Below are 20,407 nucleotides of genomic sequence, written 5' to 3' on the forward strand. Positions count from 1 at the left end.
ACCTGGTTCGGTAGTGCATGGTCACCACGACAAGTTCAATTCTTCGAAGGGACGGGTCGTATGCAGAATACTCGTAGGCTCATAGCTGAAGTCGCGACGTGAGATTGTACCGACTACCGGTTCACGACTCACCGAGGAAGCCTTGCAGTACTAGTAGTTACAGCACGAGTCCATCGTCCTGCCGTAGTCGAATTCTGGCCGAATCATACCGTCCGTGACTTCCTGAGGCGGCCACCGGCACTCTACATCGAACCGTAGTCACCAGGCTAGTGTCACTACTTGGGTCGACTAGCTGGACATGCCGTAAGCCTGTCAGCGACAACACGCTCAATCACGACAAAAGGGAATTCGTCTGGTGTCACCCTCTCCCGTCGAGACCGTCGAGCTCATCGAATGAATGAGCACCTCGAAACACTCGGATGTCGGGTTTCACTCTCTCAGGGCCGATGCTGCTCCTGTCTGACGACCATTGCACTTGCGTACAATGATAACTGGTACAGACCATCGACACTAGGGAATGTATGGACAGGGTCAAGCATTGATATGCATCGTGCAGCGTCTGGATATACAACTGAAAAGCGTAATGCATACTCTCTTTCTCCGGTCCCACTGGGGTCTTGGGCAAGGGGCCGCATGCAAGAACCTTGAAACGCCCATCTCACAGTGGATCGTGAACGCCGGTCCGGTAGCTGAAGCGGAAAGTGCGGATGCCTGGCTAGGCCGCGCACTCTGTGGGCAGTGCGACGAGAGGAGACCAGCACAGTCCCCGTGTGTCGATTGGTCAATGGCCCTCGAGGCGACGAGGAATGGACCACGATGGCTGACCAGTCCCGGCTGGTGACCTATCGGGTACCTGAGGGAGGAGGCTGAGAGTCGAAGCGGGCGGGTCACTTCTGCAGTCCTGTAAGTGCGTAGTAACCACGGAAGTAGGCGAGTAAAGGCTGTGAACGTCATGGATGAGGCAGGTGCAGAACGACCACTGGCAGGACCCCCAGGCTGGCTGCACAATGTACCGCGGAAGTACCCGGCAGCGTCCACTCCTGACACGGCCTCGAGGGTGACCACCAATCACCAGAGGGAATGATGGTGTGACTCACACACCCGTGACTTCGCGGGTCGACCCAGCCCCATCGCTTTCCCTCGGGTGATTGGCTCGAGGGAGGCAGGCCGTAGGCGCTCCTTCCACAGCCAAACAGAAGGGGCCGTTTAAGAAGTGCCTGAGTCCCCTCCACCTCCTCTGCCTTTTGCTCCCTCTTCTCCTCTTCATCCTGTTATCATCTCCATCACTAGACTTCCTCATTATCCATCTCCGCTTTCACCATACCGCTATATTCTGAACCCTCATTTGACTCTCCACTGATCCAAAATGGGTGCCTTCTAAGCTCCCCGTCTCGACAGCTCTCGTCTTTCTCCTCTGAGAACGACATCATTCCTCCTTCCGGAACCCCGTCTTTTTCCCCCCCTCAACACCCTTCTTCAGAGTCTCCTTTTACAGGACCTCTGAACTTCAGCATCGCATCGCGTAGCTCAAGTTCTCCCCAAATCATCATTTCTCCGATCGACTTTACGTCGTTCACTACGGATTCATCCCAGCAACCATGGCCTCCCACGCCCCCATCCACACAGCCCTTGGCTTCCAATTCGATCAACAGCAACAACAGCAGCAGCAACAGTTCCCTGCAGGACTTTGTGCTCTATCCAACTCCGCCAGCTTCACACCCGCAGCCTCCGCCCAGAGACTCGCGCTTGCTAGCTCCGCCGAGCACTACTCTTAAGCCGTCGGCCCTACAGCCTTTCTTGGCTCAACATCAACCTCGACGACACACTCTTAGTCTGCAGTTGCAGCGTTACCTCCAGCAGCAGCTTTCGTCTGGTTTGCCCATCTCGGACCCAAGAGTCGCAAAACTTGCCCGGTCTTTTGCCCATTGGTCCCATTCCAACTCGTCCTCGTACGCTCAGCAGCCTCACGCCGCCGCCGTGCCTTCTCCGCTTCGCCCCCAATCAGGCGCTCAGTTCATTCCCACTCTTAAGAAACCCTACACAACCGCATATCGTCGCACCATGTCTGCTCCTGGCTTTGAAGGTACGCATCTACATCATCCGAGCGTGCCTGTCCCTGACTCTTCACCCCTTGCTCACACCCATGCTACAGAACTTGACGCCGCGCTCTTTGCGCTGCCTTCGGCTGGCGACACAGCCGGTCTGGGCTCTCCATTTGACATTGGTCAAATCCATCTAGACACTGATGTCAATGCGTTCTCCCCCGGTGCCCCTACCGACACAGTCTCCCCCAAAGACGTCATGTTTGACGCGAGCTCGGTTCCCCCCTCAGCCACTTTCACTGATTTGAGCACTCCTCTCCTCGAGTCTCCGGGGGCTTTCAGCTCCGGCCCTTCTCCCATGTTCACCGATCTCGACTTGCTGGGTCCCAACGACTGGACCCCCTTGTTCAATGACGCTGCTGCTATGGACGCATTCCAGAGCTTGGCTATGGTTGCTCCGCTCGAGGAAACCTCCAAGACGGAAAAGCCCCTGCCAGCTCAGACTCCTAAGCTCGCTGCCTCGGTCCAGTCGGTTTCCTCTCCCATCTCCGCAACTGGCTCCAGCAAGCCCTCCAGCGTGGCTGGCATCAACCGTCCGCGTAAGGAACTGTCGCCCATTGCCTTTGATCCCAGTGACCCCGTCGCTGCCAAGCGTGCCCGTAATACAGAGGCCGCTCGCAAGTCTCGTGCGAAGAAGCTCGAGCGACAGATGAGTGCCGAGGCCCGAATCTCCGAGCTGCAGAAGCAGCTTGCTGACCGGGACGCCCTTATTGCGAACCTCCAGGCACAACTGGAAGCTCAGCGGCAATTTGCCTGAGTCCAGACTCCTTGCTCTTATGGTGATATGCACCTTTGAAAAGAGAAAAAAAAAGTTTTTCCTGTGGTTGTTTGATTCTTGGTTTCCATGCGGTTTCTTGCATAACTGGTTTTCCCTGCCGTGGGCGCGGGCGATGGGTTAAGCCATCTACCCTTGGCGTCTCACCGAGACTTGCATGATACTCTTTTGAGTTTGTGCTCCTCCTCAAAAGTTTGACATGACTTGGGACGTTTCAACAGACCATGTCATTCTCGATTTCTGTTCCGTTGTTTGAGTTTTTGACACAGCGGCTTATGATAATACTTTGCTCCCTGCTGTTCTTTATTTTTTCAGCCGGTTCTGACTGTCTCCTCTCCCTGTGATGAGGATCGACTCGTGGCTTAATAATTCAGTTTTCAATTCAATTGAGACTTGTGCTCCAGTCCACTCTGACGAAATGTCAATGATAAATTCTCATATTTTGTAGATCAATCGTACAAGCCGATGCGCGAGCAACCCCGGCAAACTGTCCTTGGTGTACTCATGTACGGCTTGCTGCTGCGAATGGTCTTGGTTCTCGTGCTTATCGCCTACATGTTACCTTCCATCAGAGGGGCGGCTCCCATCGTCCATGCCCAGCAAAAGATCTACATAGCTCATTTCAGGCCTGGTTCTTCTGGCCCAGTGAGCCAACCACTGTCCCGGAATACCTCTAATAGATACTGTCTACGACGAAATAATGTACCCGCTGCAATGCATCACGTCTCAAGACACAGCAGGACAAGATATTCAATTCTGAATTGATAGCGTCGCCAACCCCCCTCCCCCCTCAGCGTCTCACATCAAACTAAAAGACCTTGAGACATTCAGCCACAAACGACACAGCTCAGACTTGCCTTTTGACCCCTCACTGACTCGATTACCTCTCTCCCTTCTCCTCAACCAGATGGAAATCCGTCCAATTCCACATGCTTTTCTCATCCATGAGGCCTTAGACAAGGCCCACGACATCCAGACACAGGGATAAGCCTTCTGAATCCACATCGATCCCACTCCCCTTTCTTGGCCTTGAGCCCCACGCCGTCTGGGGAAATTCCGAGACTGCGGTTGCTCTAGGGAGAAAGGATGAGCAGAACAGGCAAGAAAGCGGGCTCATTTGTGAAGGGAGTCATCGTGGAATGAGGGAAAACAGGGTAGAGGAGTCATTCTTGGTTCGAAGGAGCTTCTTCTCCTCGGGGGAGGAGGGAAGATGGAAGTGGGAATGTAGTCTCGGAAGTATCTGATTCCATAGTTTCGTCATCATCGCTGGTAAGTGCTTGTAGTGGTCTGGCTTGACAATCCGCGCGGGGAGCATGAAAGGGGGTGAGGACCGTGGAAAGGGGGAAGGGGGCACTCGATATTACGTCTGAAGATAGTATCAATCCAGAGCGTCTGTTCCCTTGGTCCTTCCTTTCTCCATTTTTGCCGTGCGTGCACCGAACTGAATAGCCCTCTTTTTCTCCCGGGCCACGGTGGACAGACCTAAACGGAGCGCCACAAGTCGGAGCGCCATCTTCTCATTGTCTATCCCCCGTAGGCGTTCCGCATTAGTTTCGCTGCGCGGCGCTGAGAGTCCAAATCCGCACTTTTGCCAGACCGGGGCCTGCAGGACCCACGCCACAAAATCCTCGTCCAAGAAGGGGAATCGCGTTTCGCGACCCCAGTGTGAGAGCACGCGATCATCACGGCCGAGGTTCCGCTGTCCTAGTCGGCCAACATCTAATTGAATCTCAGAGATCAAATCCGGGAATCCTCCCCGGGTGAATGCCACGCCGTGACGGCCGTAGCCTGCGAAAAGCTCATCCGCACCTAGACCGGAAAGTAAAACGCGGGCCGTGGTCGAATACGATATGGGGACGGATGTGGGATGGGTAATGGTGCCTTGACCTCGGGACGCAAAGTATAGAGCGCAAGCAATAGACAGGTCCATCTCGGTATTGTGGGGCCTCATGAGCCGCTTCACAGAGGCTCGATGGGCAATTGTTTCGGTGTAGGGAACGTCAATGGCAATGAAGCGCCAGGTCCGGCCTGGGCATGTCATTTGAAGCTCGGCATGTGCTGAACGGCCCGTCATCCGATCTGGGCATGCTTCGTAAGCGGAAACTGGTTCTGTTGAAGCGACAGCAGCTGCACCGTGCTTTGTTTTTACGGCCGCAGCGACAGCAGCCGCAGCGACTCGAGGATTCTCAAAGGCGACATTGAGAAGATCAATTGGTTCGTCAAGGGGAATAACATCGTGGGCAAGGCGGGCAAGAAGTGTGCAGTCCAGCCCACCAGAGAAAAGAACTGCGACCTTGGCACTTTGGCCATGGATGTAATTCGGTGGCTCTGGAATGTCCTCGATGCGGAGAGCTAGAGAGTCAAGTAGCCTGAGCTGAAGATCTTGGACAAAAGGCGTCTCTATTTCAAGGGCAGGGGGCTGCTCTTCAGGAACTGTGGCGTTCATGGGTGGAATAGGATTTCTCTAGAGGGGAGTATCAGTGAGCGTATTCGACAATGCTATTCGACCTGCGCCGAACCGTTGACTTACGAGGTGGCCTGTCGATGTAGGCGAAGTATTCGTCCAAGGCAAGGTGTGAATCCTGCAAGGCTCGGTCGATCCGGGGACAGATACTTGGTAATCGTCAAGATCAATCATGTATACACCGTCAAAGCCCACTTCCTGGAAACGGGTCGAGGAAGAACCATCACACAAACTGCAGATTTTGAGACTGCCATCATTATCCACGCCTTGCAAAAGAGATCTTCTGCCAAGACAATCTCTAGAGAAGAAGACACGACCATGTCTGGCATCATAGAAAACGAATGCAAAGGGACCCGATATACTAGAAATGACTTCGGCCAGATTCTCAGAGGCCTGCTGGGCTGTTCCACTCCCGGCCCGAAGCAGTCGATCAAAGACTAGCTCTGTGTCATTGCCAGAGACCCGTTCCTGGTCAATTTTCCAAGCCTCACCATTCCAGCAGAGCACCGATTGAGAGGCCGAATCTACGAGAGGTTGTTTGAAGACATGGTCTCCACGCAGCGACAGCACTGTTGAGAGAAATGTGAGGTACAGAGTTACCGGCGCAGACACACCATCATGCGTTCGAATCTGCCGCGACACTGTGTGTGTCTGACAGCTGTCTGGACCCCGTTGGATCAGGAGGGCTTTTGTTTCCGGATTGGGCTCTGCGGCATTGGTCGACAGAGAGAAAAAGATGCCACACATGATCAGCTGGCGGTGAACAAGACGTCCCTACCCTGGCTGAGACTGGCGTCCACGTGAATCGGAATGTTTTCCTCGACATGGAGAGGCCTGAGGCCGAACTGGTTTGTCATCTTGACATGCCGCCTCGGCGGGCGGCAACCGGAGCTCGAGCGACCCGCCGCCTTGCTTGTCAATCCGCGGGGTCAAATCTACGTTCGGAATTAGTTGCTTGGGGTTTGTTGAGAGGAACATGCTGTGTGACGTCGTATCGCATCATTGCTAGTGTCGTAGGGCGGGTGACCATCCGATTTTATAGTCATCACGATATGGATGGCCATCAGAAGGGTCGGAATTGGGTGCCTCTCGTGCCAGTGCGAGAGCAACTTCAAGGAGAGGATGGATTGTAAACACATGAGCACAACTCGTCCAGCTGCAGCGGCCTCGGCTGAACCAATGATCCGCCTCTCTGACATGCGAGCGCCGACACACTCATCCTCGAATATTCAGTCTCTTTGAGCGTCCCGCTTCACTGTCCACATGTCGATAACATAGGCCATGTCGGCTACCGAACCCTTCGATTCGGGTTCTGGGCGCGAGGGAGACCAACCCGCCCGGCAGCAGCAGCCCGAGGGCTCAACGTTGACCCCGTCAGAGTTACTTGACATGAATGACGATCATTCTGTCGACAGCTTCCGAAAAGCCAAGATGAGCCCAACAGCCCGAGCTGAGTCGCAGTCACCTGCGGCAGGGGTTTCTTCGTCTTCTGCGTCAGCCGCACCGTCTCAAATAGAGCGGCTTGCCGGACAGGTCCACACATTGTCGATGTCTGCTCAGGACCCCGAGGCCGAGCAGGCCACGTCGAACAGCGCCTCCCCACCCCCTCCTCTCCCTGAAAAAGACGACACGTTCTCCAGCCCTCACCCGACTGCTCCGGCCATCACGCCACAGCCTAGTGCGCCCAACTCCGTGCCCGGCTCTGAAAAGGAACTCCCAGACATACCTAGCGAAGATGATACCGGAGCCAACCAAACATATCGGAATAAAGAAGCGCAAGATGATACTGAGTCTCAGCCGGAGATTCAAAATATCATGGATCAGTTCCAGGATCCTTCGCGAATCACCGGTCAGCAGGAAATCATGTCGCCGCGACTCGAAAAGACTGAAATGTTCCGCACCTCTCAGCATTTTCCACCTCGCAGGTCGAGTCTCGAACCGATGCACGCTTCCGACTCTGGATCTTCGGGGCCAACCATGCTGCAGAGTAACCAGACCGTAACGAGCCATAGGCAGTCGATCGGTCCCGACGAGTTGAGCTTGACACGTCAATCGTCCGCCTCTACAGTTCCACCACCTCCTGAGCCTGAGCCCGACCAACCGTTTGACTTCCATCGATTCTTAGAGCAGCTTCGCCACCGCACGGCTGATCCAGTAGCCAAGTTCCTGCGCTCGTTCCTGACAGAATTTGCGAAGAAACAGTGGATGGCCCACGAGCAAGTCAAAATCATCAGCGACTTTCTGGCTTTTATCACGAACAAGATGGCCATGTGTGAGGTTTGGCGCGACGTGTCAGATGCCGAGTTTGACAATGCCAAAGAAGGGATGGAAAAGCTTGTCATGAATCGCCTCTACTCACAGACATTCTCGCCGGCGATCCCAGCTCCCCCGTCTATTCCCCGAAGTGTGAGCCGTAGCCGGAGACGGGAGATTGAGAGACTCCACGGCCCGTGGCGCCGAGGGCAACACCAGGAGGATGTTGAGCGTGATGATATCCTCGCACAGAAGATCCGAATCTACAGTTGGGTAAAAGAAGAGCATCTGGACATTACCCCCGTGAGTGGCAGTGGGCGACGTTTCTTAACCCTGGCTCAGCAAGGTATGCTTCCTTGAGTCACCTCTTTTGCATCGAAGACGCAAGCTGATTGAAATTGAAGAGCTGTTGAAGATCAACGGTTACCGCGCCCCTCGAGATAAAGTCATTTGCATTTTGAACTGCTGCAAGGTTATCTTTGGCCTTTTAAGGAATAGTAAAAAGGGCGATACCTCGGCCGATTCATTCATTCCGCTACTGATTTATGTGGTCTTGCATGCAAACCCTGGAAACCTCGTCTCGAACATTCAGTATATTCTACGTTTCCGCAATCAGGATAAACTTGGGGGTGAAGCCGGCTACTACCTGTCCTCCTTGGTATGTCTGATTCTCTGTGCGTGGATACTTTTCGCCTTGTTCAGTGCACTGACCTCTCTGATCAGTCTGGAGCCATTCAATTCATCGAGACGCTTGATCGCACAACTCTGACCGTCAGCGATGAGGAATTTGAGCGTAACGTGGAAGCGGCCGTCTCTGCCATCGCCGAGCAAAACCGGGAACATGAATCTTTGGCAGAGAAGCCATCCGCGCAGCCCGCATCCTCTGGTGGGCCGGTGCCACAAAGCTCAGGATCCGCTCAGAGGGAAACGTCCCAATCTAGTGATGACGAGACGTCCGCCCCTGTGGCAGGGCTTCTCCGTAGTATTCAAAAACCCCTCTCCACCATCGGTAGGATCTTCTCGGATGACGGTGACTCTGGCCAGCCTGCGGCCTCGGACCGTCCACTTCAACCTGCCCTTACTCCCCAGCCCGGTGTTGCACCCCCACGTCTCACCCCCAATGTTTATCAACCTCCGCGCGCGAGCAGTGAAGGCCGTCGCTCTGCAGATGAACGCCCAGCGCCTCCTGCGGAGAAGCCCGGCGCGGCCCAGCGGACTTTAAGCCGCGTGCTTGATGCTCAAGATGCAGCCGCTCGCCAGGCCAGTGCCGAAGAAGCCGAGGCTCGGCGGATTCAGCGTGCTGAACACAATAATATCGTTGAAGCACTGTCGAATATGTTTCCGAGTTTAGATCGGGATGTCATTGACGACGTGGTCAAGCAGAAGGAAGGAAGGTCAGTTCACTTTCTGTGTTGTGCAAGTTAATCTCTTCTTGGGGTTGTACTGACTGTAATTCACAGAGTTGGTCTCGCGGTCGACGCGTGCCTTGCTCTTAGCGCTGAATAAGGCAGAAGCGCGTCCGCTTCTTGTAAATCGCGTACTCGTCTGACAGCCCCAATGCAGCGAGCGTTCATGGTTTGGGTTTTCCTCTGGTGCTTGCAACAAAGAACTTCGCCCTGGACCCTGGCTCATGGCATGCTTTAGTTGTGGTCAGTATGCATACTGAATTCGGAATTTTGTGCATTAGCGATTGTTTCCCAGCGGCATCCAGAATAAATCTCATCGATCGTGTGGATCTGGCTAAATGTTCACTTGAATTGCCACCGAGCAGGGGCTTGAACCTTGCCTAGAATGCTCTGTGTTGACATGGCAAAGTCAACTGATTGTATTACCTGGTACCTGGACTTGACCGCCCAGCAGGCACGTCGACTTAGTGTTCCAATATGTGTGATTACAGGCGATGACTGTTCCATACGGACATGACTGAAGTTCCTGGATTGCGGTGGGAGATTTCTCTACCTCTACTGTACCTAGTTGTCGTGCAGATACCTCTCTTTTCACGTCTTTCATCTGTAATATTGCGGGGCAGTATTTTGATCAAGATCTTTTGGGCTTGCCTCGCGCTCTGCCTTTGTTTCCCAAGGTCCGCCCGTATCTGTCGTTGAGATGCTTGAAAATCCAGTCTTCACTGTACTTGGAGATTCCGTACCAGTATACAGTGTACAATCGGTACACGCTTAATGTCGCCGACATTCAATCTACAGTGTACATATGCTCATGCCGCACGGGCAGTCCAGAATATGCCAGGAAGATTCCATACTGCGCAGCTCAACTGAGGACTCGGCTTAGCCACATATGTGGCTGTGCATATACACCGATTGGCTCCTGAGAGGCCACACGGAAGTATGACGTCTGTAATGAAGCTCTCGCCACAGAGCGGCAACGCTGCGCTCCAGAGGTGCATGCACATGCATGTGGCTCCATCACATTGCTTTAAATACCACCCGCATCGCTCGGCTTTCTTGAACCAACCTACCTTCAAACTGCACATTCATCATTCTCAAGGATTCTCATAAGAAGGTGTCTCTACCAATCTACTCCACATCACAACAAGACATCCATCTTTACGCCGCGGAACATCGCCCCCACTCTCACAATGCCCATTCCAACCTTCGACTCCAAACCCCAACAGCAAGCAGCGGAGGCTAATCGAGCTGGTGAAACATGCTCCACGGGCCAGGCTGATCTTGCCTCCTTCGCCGCACTGGACGGCAGCGTGTCCCATTTTGACCCAAAGTTCCGTGAGACTCCAGCCTCGGAGCAGGGCGAACGCCCATTGAGCAAGGAAGAGATTGACCGACTGTATGAGGAGCGCATGGAGGATGAGTACGCCAAAAGAGAGGGTGGTGCCTAAATAAAGCGGCTTCTCAATCAATTTCATTCTCCTCGCTCGGCGGAGCCTGAGCAGCGTTCTATGATGGATCTTGTTCGTTCCCTGTCTCGTCAATAAATATGTCCGGCGACCGGTTGTGTCAGCTGCTCTCTTTTCAATAGGTATTCACACGTAGCGACTGTGCCACCCCGGCCAATCCCTGATGCGTGCAATCATAGAGCCTAGTTATAGTAGCCCCAATGTACTTGACATACATTTTCCTCGGCAATTCTTGGATTCTCAAACATCCACGCCTGTCGGAGACTATGATTCGTGCAGCTGTGGACTTCCCGGTTAGCGCTGATATCCATTGTCAGCAAAGCGGGGCAGCTCGGTCTAGTGGCTAGTCTCACTATGAGTCAATCTCATTTGACGATAAAAAGAATGCTTGAAGAGTGTCGTAGGAGTAATTGAATTCGACTTGAGCGAATCGTAAGTCAACTGCAGGTTGGATGTTCTGACAATTTCTAAAGACATTATTACTAGGCCAAGGATCAGCTGTACCCCAATCATTGTCAACGACGACTCACAGACGCACTTGAGAGACAGAATATAGTGTATCCATCATGGCTGAAAGCCTTCCAGAGAAGCCCTCGGTCACCAAGTCTTCACTCTATCCGGAGCAAGTCACGCGGGTGATCATTCCGGAGAGATTGGATTCAGTCAATACCCAGCATTTGTACCTGCGCAGGTTGGACAAGCACGATGCTGCAGATCTGTTTGAATTTAGATCTCGCCAGGAGGTGGCAGATTGGCTGTAGGTGGAGGCCTTCAGGATAGACAGAACAGAACCAGACGATTATTTATGTTGTGTGTCAGAATTGCTAACATGCTGTCCTTCTTAGGTGGCCAAAGGTTCCTCACAAGGTCATTGCAGAATCAGAAGAGGCGATTGCCAAGAAGATCTTCGAGACTCCTGATGGCTCTGGAACTGTAGGACGTCAGTTTCATTTCGCAATCATTCAGAAAGATGATCCCAAGCAGAAAGTCATCGGCGCGGTAGGAATCAACTCCTTGGTGCCTGCTCCGTCGGTTGGGTACGGCATTCACCCAGATTACTGGGGTCGAGGGTACGCTGCTGAGGCAGTAAGGGCGGTGATTGATTCTTGGTGGCAGCTGGATCGAATTGATGGGGAAGACGCAGAGGAAGAGAGACTTTATGCTGCGTGCAATAAAGCTAATATCGGCAGTCTAAAGGTGCTACTGAAGAATGGGTTTCAGATCGAGGAAGAAGTTCCCATTGAAGGTGACACTGTAGCCGTGCTTGCTCTAAAGAGACCATGTTGATGTTTGCTCTCTCACTTCGCTTCAGTTTTGATGTCACGTCGTTACTGGTCGAGATTGTTTGCTTGCGCTCACACTGCGGCCAGTAGAACCTCACTGTCACTATTTGATAGAGGGCTAGGGCTCACCTGGCCATTATTTATGCCCAAACAAATTCTCGTGTCTGATCTCTCTTTTCTTTCCTTCTTCTATTCCTCTCTTCAACCCTCTCTAACTCTCTTTTCATCCTCACATCGCTTCACATAACTTCTTCTCATCTGAAAGAACGATCGACCCTTCTGCCACACAGGTCACCCTCACTTCTGCTTTTCCTCTCCTTCAAATACCAACGTCCCTGACAATGTCTGACGAGAGACCCTCCTTGGCTGGTGAGAGACTCAGTTTGAGCGACTTGCCATATGACTGCAAGCTCGAGATTGCGAAATATCTCGACGTCAAGGCAGTGCGAAGCTTGCGCCTCACCAACCGGGCCATGTATGGTGCGCTCTCCGGTCCCTTCTTTGCTCGCTTCCTGGAACGCAAGACCGTCGACTTGGAACGGGGCAGTCTTGACCGCCTCGTCCATTTGGTCTTTTCTGAGAAGTATCGAGGCGTCATTCGAGAGCTCAGATTCCGAGCGGCGTACTATGACTTGTCTCAACTGAAGAAGCAAGCCAAGCGAGCTGGAACACAAGCCAGCCGGAGCATCCTCGCCGCCGCGGAATCCCGCAAGAAGATCCAGGACAGATACCTGGCAACTGGAGCAGGTGAACTCTTGATCTTTGCTCTCAAAGCTCTTGGAAACGTCGACACAATCCGAATCGAGCTCGCCTTCGCCAAGACTGCCTATTTCCGACCCAAGTCTGATCTTGGTGAATTGCGCAAGTTCGGCTTGCAGATCTCCGATCTGATCATGACTTCGATCCTTTCTTCCGGTATCAACATGCAGCAACTGGTCATCTTTGATACCACCAAGCCCTGTTCCATTGACCTGTTCAACTTCGCACGCGTTGTTCAAGGTGCCGAACGTTCTGGCAAGCACTTTGCAGTGTCCCAGCTCAAGAGCTTCTCAGCTCGAATTTCGACTCAACCACTGGACTCTGCCGGACGCCCTCGTGTTGACAAATCTGGACAGCAATTCCAGCCACTGGCTGTTAACTTCTTGCGCTTTTTGTCCGAGGCGTCAAACCTTGAACATATCAACATCACCTTGTACAACCCAATGAACAGCAACCGGTTGAACATTTTCACCTCGCAAGGGTTGTTGACCCGTTTCAATTGGTCTCGTCTTCAGACTTGCACCTTGAGTGGCCTGTCAACCAAGGCGGTTGGCCTGTTGGATTTCCTGGGTCATCACAAGCAGCTCACGTCCATCACCCTGGAACGGATCTTTCTCATCGATGGAGATTGGAGTGAGGTGTTCAACTACCTGGAGACAAAGATGCCAGCGTTGAAGCAAGTCCGATTGTCTTATTTGATGCACAATAGTGTGCCTGGTGAAACAGCTCGAGAGGTCAACCTGTTTCCTTGCTGGGAAGAGAAGTCTCGTGAACGCATCCTGTACTACAGCCGGATGGGCCTTGCCTACTCCAACGGTGGTGTCGAAATGTGGGTCCACACACGCGATTTCAACCTCGATGAATTGAAGCGAGGCCTAGTGTTCTGGCCCTTGAGCCCTGAAGGCACTGGCCTTCACCCGGACGTCATTATGGCCCGAATCCAGAACGGCTACTGGGCTTAAATGCCATCTCACAAACCGCCCAAAAAGGGACTGTCCTACAACTTGAGCGTCCCCACCTTTTTATTCCCTGTGTTCTCCAGAATCGTCGACGTGCAAAGTCAAATATCTGTTGCTCAACTTGGAGTGAGGTTGTGACAGAGTGATTCTTTGCTTGGGGCCTCTAGGCCCCTGTGTACTTTTAGTATGTCTTCCTGTTGCTCTTGGCGATTACCTTGTGAATGTCCACAAGGCGTTTGGTTTTCTCGCAATGATATTGTGAATGTTTTTTTGAGGGTGGGATATTTATGCACTTCAGTGGACGTTGCTGTGTCCGTCTGATGCCCTCGACGTTTGTTGTGGCTATTTGATTTCCAAAGGCTTTCACCTCAAACTCAAATTGTGAATCGGATGGCTGCCATTAAATTCTGTCTCTGGTCTTTTTGATCCTTTGTTTATAGTAGTAAATCTCACCTCACTAGATATTCTCCAGTACGGATCCTCTACCTGTGAACTCGTCCCCAGCCCGGGCATTTGGAAGTGGGATGGAGCACTGTACCCAAGACTACCTAGGCAGCCTGGGGAGTCTTTTAAATGGAAAGTAAATTTTGGAGGTTTCAGTGGATTGAAAAGTGTATCATATCATCAGCTTCGTGGACTCATTATTTTGATAGCAAAATGTTCATCTTGGTCGAAACGTCCATCTATCCACTCCATCCTGACCCGAAGAAAATGTCAGAATGAACCTTATAATGTCTCTTTCTGTCCTCTACCCACAGCGCTATAAAAACAATGGCACTACCGACAAGGTTTCGCCAATGATTCTTTGAATTGACTGTTGGGAAGAGGACCTCGTGATGTTTTACCCAAATTCTGTCCCACGTCGAGAGAGTCAAGATGACAGTAACAGCTGATTCATAAAGTCGAGATTTCTTGAGATCGTTTGTCTTATCAGAGGCGGAGTCAAGTACAATATATCTACTCGCTGACAAGGGATATTTGATGAAACTACTAGTAGTACCACAATGCAAGTCACAGGAACCCAGCTCTCAGTTGGTAAGTCGAGGTACTCAAAGGTTTACTATTTTGATTGGCTCGTCGCAGTACCAGTACAACTCCACACGTACCCGTAGGCTTTGCGGGTCTTCCAATGGAGAGTGGAACGAGGAGGCGCAAGATCCCACGTGATATCACGTGTGCAGCGGACAGCTCGCCCCGAGGAGCTGTCGTAGGCGGCTGTAGCGGGCCTGAACAGCATCAAGCCCAGACTTGCCTACACGTAGGTACCCGAAGGCACTCACTTGCCTATCCTCTTCATCGGCTGTATCGAACTTGGTGGACAAGGTCTGGCCTCCCTGAGTCTGCTGCCCACCATGGCTTCGAAGGATACTTTCTTCCGCTCGTCGGAGATGAGCCTCACCCAGCTCTACATCGCCAACGAAATCGGAAGAGAGGTCGTCAGTGCCCTTGGCGAACTGGGCCAAGTCCAATTCAGAGATGTACGTCGGTCAAATTTTCTTCACACTCATGATCATCGGCGTTTGCGTCGCGACAGATGCGTAGCTAACATCGTTCTTCCAGCTTAACCCCGACACCAATGCTTTCCAGCGGACGTTTACCAAGGAGATCCGTCGTCTCGACAATGTTGAGCGTCAGCTTCGTAAGTCCTTGATCCGAGATTTTAATGCGAGAGAAAAGTGACATCGGCGAGCTTACGAAATGAATCCTTTGACAACAGGATACTTCCATGCTCAGATGGAAAAAGCCGCCATCCCGATGCGACCATCGACCGACTTCTCTGATACTCTGGCGGCGCCACTGGCCTCCGAAATTGACGAGCTTTCAGAGCGAAGTGAAAGCCTTGAGCAGCGCATTGTCTCCTTGAACGACAGCTACGAGACCCTCAAGAAGCGTGAGGTGGAGCTTACCGAATGGCGTTGGGTGCTCAGAGAGGCGGGCGGCTTCTTCGACCGGGTAAGTATCCTGCGCATAATGCACAGGGTATCCTGTAGACTGACATCTTGGTTCTAGGCTCATACCCACACCGAGGATATCCGCCAGTCATTCGACAACGACGAAGCGCCTCTCCTTCGTGACGTTGAGCAGCATGCACCTCGTGGCACAAATGGTGACGCTCAAGGTCAGCAGAGCTTCTCGGACATGAACATTGGTTTTGTTGCCGGTGTCATTCCTCGTGATCGGATTGGAGCCTTTGAGCGGATTCTGTGGCGAACTCTTCGTGGTAACCTGTATATGAACCAATCCGAGATTCCGGAGGTCATCATCGACCCGACCAACAACGAAGAGATTCACAAGAACGTTTTCGTGATCTTCGCACACGGAAAGGGCATTCTTGCCAAGATCCGCAAGATCTCCGAATCGCTTGGAGCTTCCTTGTATGGTGTTGACGAGAACAGCGAACTGCGGCGAGACCAAATCCACGAGGTCAACACTCGACTGGGCGATGTCAGCAACGTTCTACGCAACACCAAGAGCACCTTGGATGCGGAACTTTCTCAGATTGCTCGTTCTCTTGCGGCGTGGATGATCATTGTCAAGAAAGAGAAGGCTGTCTACGATACCTTGAACAAGTTCTCTTATGACCAAGCTCGGAAGACTCTGATCGCGGAGGCTTGGTGTCCCACAAATTCTCTCGGTCTCATCAAAACCACCCTGCAAGATGTCAATGATCGTGCCGGTCTTTCGGTCCCCACTATTGTGAACCAGATTCGTACCAACAAGACTCCGCCAACCTATGTCCGAACCAACAAGTTCACCGAGGCCTTCCAGACCATCATCAATTCGTATGGTGTCCCGAAGTATTCTGAGGTCAACCCTGGTCTTTACACCATTGTCACTTTCCCTTTCCTCTTCGCCGTCATGTTCGGTGATATGGGTCACGGATTTATCATGGCTCTTGCTGCGTCTGCAATGATTCTCTTTGAGAAGAAACTCCTGCGCACCAAGCTGGACGAGCTGACGTACATGGCGTTCTACGGTCGATACATCATGTTGATGATGGGTCTCTTCTCCATCTACACCGGCTTCATCTACAACGATATCTTTTCCAGGGCTCTGACCATCTTCCCCAGCCAGTGGGAGTGGCCTGGGGACATCAAGGCTGGTGACTCTGTGGAGGCTACCCTCACCGATGGTTACCGGTTCCCCATTGGCTTGGACTGGAACTGGCACGAGGCTGAGAACTCGCTGCTCTTCTCAAACAGTATGAAGATGAAGATGAGTATCTTGCTGGGTTGGTCTCACATGACCTACGCGTTGATTCACCAGTACATCAACGCCCGTCATTTCAAGTCCAAGGTTGATGTCCTGGGTAACTTCGTGCCCGGAATGCTGTTCTTCCAGTGCATTTTTGGATATCTGGCCATGACCATCTTGTATAAGTGGTCGGTGGATTGGCCGGCCATTGGTCAGGACCCCCCCAGCTTGTTGAACATGCTCATTTTCATGTTCTTGAGCCCGGGCACCCTTCAAGGTCAGCTGTATTCCGGTCAAGCTACCGTTCAAGTACTGCTACTTCTCATCGCTGTTATTCAAGTCCCCATCATGCTCTTCCTCAAGCCGTTCTGGTTGCGCTATGAACACAACCGCGCACGCGCTCTCGGTTATCGAGGCCTCGGCGAGCAATCTCGTGTTAGCGCGTTGGATGAAGATGGTGACACGAACGGTGGTCCTCGTGACAGCATGGCAAGTGACGGCGAGGGTGTTGCCATGATTGCCCAGAACATCGATGATGAGGAGCATGAAGAATTCGACTTCAGTGACGAGATGATCCATCAGGTCATCCACACCATCGAGTTCTGCTTGAACTGTATCTCTCACACTGCTTCATACCTTCGTCTTTGGGCTTTGTCTTTGGCCCATCAACAACTGTCTATTGTGCTTTGGAACATGACTATTGGTTCCGCCATCGCCATGGAGAGTCACGTCACTCGTGTGATTCTGACCGTGGTTTGTGTTTATATGTTCCTCGTTCTCAGTGTCGCCGTGCTCGTCACCATGGAAGGAGTATCAGCCAGTGAGTACCTCCCTCGTGCCATTTTAGGTTACCGACCGCTCTTCTTTTACATCAATCAGCGCTAACTGTTATTTCCATCTAGTGCTTCATTCGCTTCGTCTCCACTGGGTGGAGGCCATGAGCAAGCATTTCATGGGTGAAGGTATTCCCTTCGTGCCATTCAGCTTTAAGACTCTGCTGGAAGAAGATCCGGTAGACTAGTGTTAAGGCCTTGGCTTTGCGGGCTTGGGCATCGCCCGCCCTTCTTTTTTTTTCGTTTTCTCATAGCTGCTGTGCTTGCATTTTCTTCGACGCGAAGTGTCCCTCAATGTGCAGGGGTCTTTTCCTGTCGCCATGTACTGTACGATGTCTTTTCTAGACTAAGAATATACATGTTCTGACCATACTTTGCACGACCTTGCGCCCTATAAGCTGTGTTGTGGCCTCCCACTCTAAGTGTCTAGGTAGGCACTATGGCGGGCATAGCACCGGAACTTGATCCGGTGCCGACGGTCCCTGCTCATCCACCCACCTAATCGAGTAAGAGTACATCAAAGTCCAGTATGCCCGTAGGTATTTATTCCTTTGGAGCACCCTCTTATGGAAGTTTTCCGGTCCAGCCCTGGGAGGGCGGGCATCTACTCAGCTGGTGGCCCTCTTAAGACCCACGGCACGATGAGTATATTGTACTCCCCATGCAGAAGGCCAAAAATTCCATTTTACGGGCGAACATGGTGAATATTCATTTTATCAATTTTTTTTTCATTCATTGATTGGACTATATCTCAACGCTCTGCGACAACCAACCGCTCAAAGATATATTCAATCAGCTCTCCCACAGGATAAAGCCACCCACAGTAGTGGTGAGTACTTGGTCGGATTCCCGTTTAGAAGTGACAATCGCAGAGGTATCAAAAGAGTAATAACATAGAGGCATCGTGACATCGTCAAGAAGAGGGGGGGGTGCGAAATAGAATCAGAGCCAGAAGTGCCCACTAGTCATCATGATGGTGAGAAAAGAAAAGGGGAACAAACAAGCCCTGGGGCTGTAGTGGGCCATGGACTACGTCCAAAAAGAGACGATAGGGGGAGGGAAGTTTCATGTTGCAAATGATCAGAGACAGGCGGAGCGGATGGCTGCGACTGCGCATGGCGTTTCAACTTTTTTTTTTCTTTGGCTTAGTTGTGGTACTTGTTGTACATGTCAATGACCTTTTGAACCTCGCCCTTGGAACCGAGGAAGACACCACTCTTGTCGTGGATGGACTCGGGGCAAACTTCCATGAGGCGCTCCATGCGCGAGTTCACGGCGAGACCGCCTGCATTCTCAAAGACCATGGCCATGGGGGCGCACTCGTACAGGATGCGCAGCTTACCCTTGGGGCTCTTCTTGTCAGCCGGGTAGGCAAAGATACCACCGTACAGCAAGGTGCGGTAGGCGTCAGCGACCATGGAGCCGATGTATCGAGCACTGTAGGGCTTGCCACCGTCTGCGGGTCGCTTCAGACTGTCAAAGTACGCATTGCACCAGTCATCCCAGTACATGCTGTTACCCTCGTTGACGGAGTAGATGGCGCGCGTTTCGGGAAGCTTCATGTTGGGATGAGTAAGGATGAACTCGCCTAGCGAGTTCTCGAGAGTGAAGCCGTTGACGCCACCGCCGCGCATGGTGATGACCAACTGCGCGGAAGCGCCGTACATGGTGAAGCCGGCGGCGACAAGTTCCGTTCCGGGGAGACGCAGAACCTCCGGGCCGACCTTCTTGCCCTCACCAACCGTCTCCTCGGGGAGCTGGAAGATACCGAAGATGGTGCCGACGGAGACACCCGCGTCGAGGTTGGAGGAGCCGTCGATGGGATCACAGACCACAGCGTACCGGGCATTGGGGTGCTCATCGAAGGCGATCACCTCCTCTTCTTCCTCGGAGACGACGAGGCGGCACTTGCCGGAGCCGCGCATGGCGGAGATGAAGATGTCATTGCCGATCACGTCGAGCTTCTTCTGGTCATCACCGGTTGTGTTGGAGGAACCGGCCAGGCCGGTCAGGTTGATCAGCGAAGCCCGACGGATGTAGTATGCGATGGACTTGAAGGAGAATTGCAGAGCGTGGCAGAGGAGTGTGAAGTCACCCGAGGCCTCGGGGTACTTGGTCTGCTCTTCCGTGAAGAAGCGGGTGAGCGTGACAATGTCCAAGTTCACGTTCTCGTTGCCGACGGCACCGTTTCCGTTGTTCGCCATGTTGAGTAGTTTGCGCGTGGGCTTGTGTGGTGGGGAGGTAATAAGAAAAAAGGGATAGAGATAATGATACGGTGGATCTCACAAACAATGAGATTCTCAATTGTTAGAGATATGAGGAGAGGAATGATAGTCGAGAATGTCCAGTTGATCGTCGACAACACTGGTTATAGTGGGGTTGTATGCGGTTGTTATCGGAGCGGGTAGGTACAGTCACAGCTGCTTGTATAGCCTCGGCTCTGCGAACACGTCAGAAGAAAGGGTAATAGCCGTGGAGAAAAAGAAATTGGCACAAAATATTATGGAAGAGGGGAAAAAAAACAGATGGAAGGTCTTCCTAACAGGCGCAATGGTTCATTCAAATACTGTTCGATCCTGCGCAGTATCGTGGCAAGCCGATCAAACAAGGCAAGTCGAGCGAGTGGACCGGAACCACGTCAGGGTTGAGTGTCAAACCGGGCAGCCAGAATCGCGCGCAGTTTCATAGTAGTACAGCATACTGTGATAGACAACTACTAGTACTTCTCACATCTATGATTGCATGTATGCAGTCTTTTTCTTTCCCGTTTCTTTTGTTTCTTCATTTCTTTCTGTCGTTTCTTCTCTGCTCGTAGCCCCCTGGTCATTTGTCATGGCGATGCGGCTGTTTGGTGTTGAATAAGAGGTAACGTAGGAGAACCTCTCTTGCCAGTCAGTTGACCCAGACACAGA

General features: G+C 52.3%; 8 protein-coding genes across 8 annotated transcripts; 6 read left to right on the top strand and 2 right to left on the bottom strand.

Annotated features, from left to right (window-relative positions):
• Positions 1–583: 583 nt before the first annotated feature.
• On the top strand, positions 584–2,859 carry POX_a01478 (uncharacterized protein; the record flags this gene model as incomplete). The annotated part of the gene is made up of 3 exons (XM_050110406.1): positions 584–768; positions 931–1,057; positions 1,399–2,859. The coding sequence occupies 3 exons, from the start codon at positions 584–586 to the stop codon at positions 2,857–2,859; spliced, it is 1,773 nt and encodes a 590-aa protein (XP_049974174.1).
• A 1,396-nt stretch (positions 2,860–4,255) lies between these two features.
• Positions 4,256–6,319, bottom strand: POX_a01479 (uncharacterized protein; the record flags this gene model as incomplete). Its single annotated transcript, XM_050110407.1, has 3 exons — positions 4,256–5,341; positions 5,408–6,115; positions 6,188–6,319. 3 exons carry the CDS (start codon positions 6,317–6,319, stop codon positions 4,256–4,258), a joined length of 1,926 nt encoding a protein of 641 aa, XP_049974175.1.
• Positions 6,320–6,622: 303 nt separating this feature from the next.
• On the top strand, positions 6,623–9,100 carry POX_a01480 (Vacuolar protein sorting-associated protein 9a; the record flags this gene model as incomplete). Its single annotated transcript, XM_050110408.1, has 4 exons — positions 6,623–7,940; positions 7,999–8,252; positions 8,318–8,988; positions 9,055–9,100. 4 exons carry the CDS (start codon positions 6,623–6,625, stop codon positions 9,098–9,100), a joined length of 2,289 nt encoding a protein of 762 aa, XP_049974176.1.
• Positions 9,101–10,190: 1,090 nt separating this feature from the next.
• POX_a01481 (uncharacterized protein) lies at positions 10,191–10,448 on the top strand (the record flags this gene model as incomplete). Its single annotated transcript, XM_050110409.1, has 1 exon — positions 10,191–10,448. The coding sequence occupies one exon, from the start codon at positions 10,191–10,193 to the stop codon at positions 10,446–10,448; it is 258 nt and encodes an 85-aa protein (XP_049974177.1).
• A 584-nt stretch (positions 10,449–11,032) lies between these two features.
• Positions 11,033–11,753, top strand: POX_a01482 (uncharacterized protein; the record flags this gene model as incomplete). Its single annotated transcript, XM_050110410.1, has 2 exons — positions 11,033–11,223; positions 11,312–11,753. 2 exons carry the CDS (start codon positions 11,033–11,035, stop codon positions 11,751–11,753), a joined length of 633 nt encoding a protein of 210 aa, XP_049974178.1.
• A 337-nt stretch (positions 11,754–12,090) lies between these two features.
• Positions 12,091–13,470, top strand: POX_a01483 (uncharacterized protein; the record flags this gene model as incomplete). Its single annotated transcript, XM_050110411.1, has 1 exon — positions 12,091–13,470. One exon carries the CDS (start codon positions 12,091–12,093, stop codon positions 13,468–13,470), a length of 1,380 nt encoding a protein of 459 aa, XP_049974179.1.
• Positions 13,471–14,819: 1,349 nt separating this feature from the next.
• On the top strand, positions 14,820–17,683 carry POX_a01484 (V-type proton ATPase subunit a; the record flags this gene model as incomplete). Its single annotated transcript, XM_050110412.1, has 5 exons — positions 14,820–14,945; positions 15,028–15,106; positions 15,185–15,420; positions 15,478–17,482; positions 17,565–17,683. 5 exons carry the CDS (start codon positions 14,820–14,822, stop codon positions 17,681–17,683), a joined length of 2,565 nt encoding a protein of 854 aa, XP_049974180.1.
• A 957-nt stretch (positions 17,684–18,640) lies between these two features.
• POX_a01485 (Fructose-1,6-bisphosphatase) lies at positions 18,641–19,699 on the bottom strand (the record flags this gene model as incomplete). The annotated part of the gene is made up of 1 exon (XM_050110413.1): positions 18,641–19,699. One exon carries the CDS (start codon positions 19,697–19,699, stop codon positions 18,641–18,643), a length of 1,059 nt encoding a protein of 352 aa, XP_049974181.1.
• Positions 19,700–20,407: the final 708 nt, after the last annotated feature.

This window comes from Penicillium oxalicum, chromosome I, assembly GCF_001723175.1.
Source record: "Penicillium oxalicum strain HP7-1 chromosome I, whole genome shotgun sequence".
NCBI lineage: Eukaryota > Fungi > Ascomycota > Eurotiomycetes > Eurotiales > Aspergillaceae > Penicillium > Penicillium oxalicum.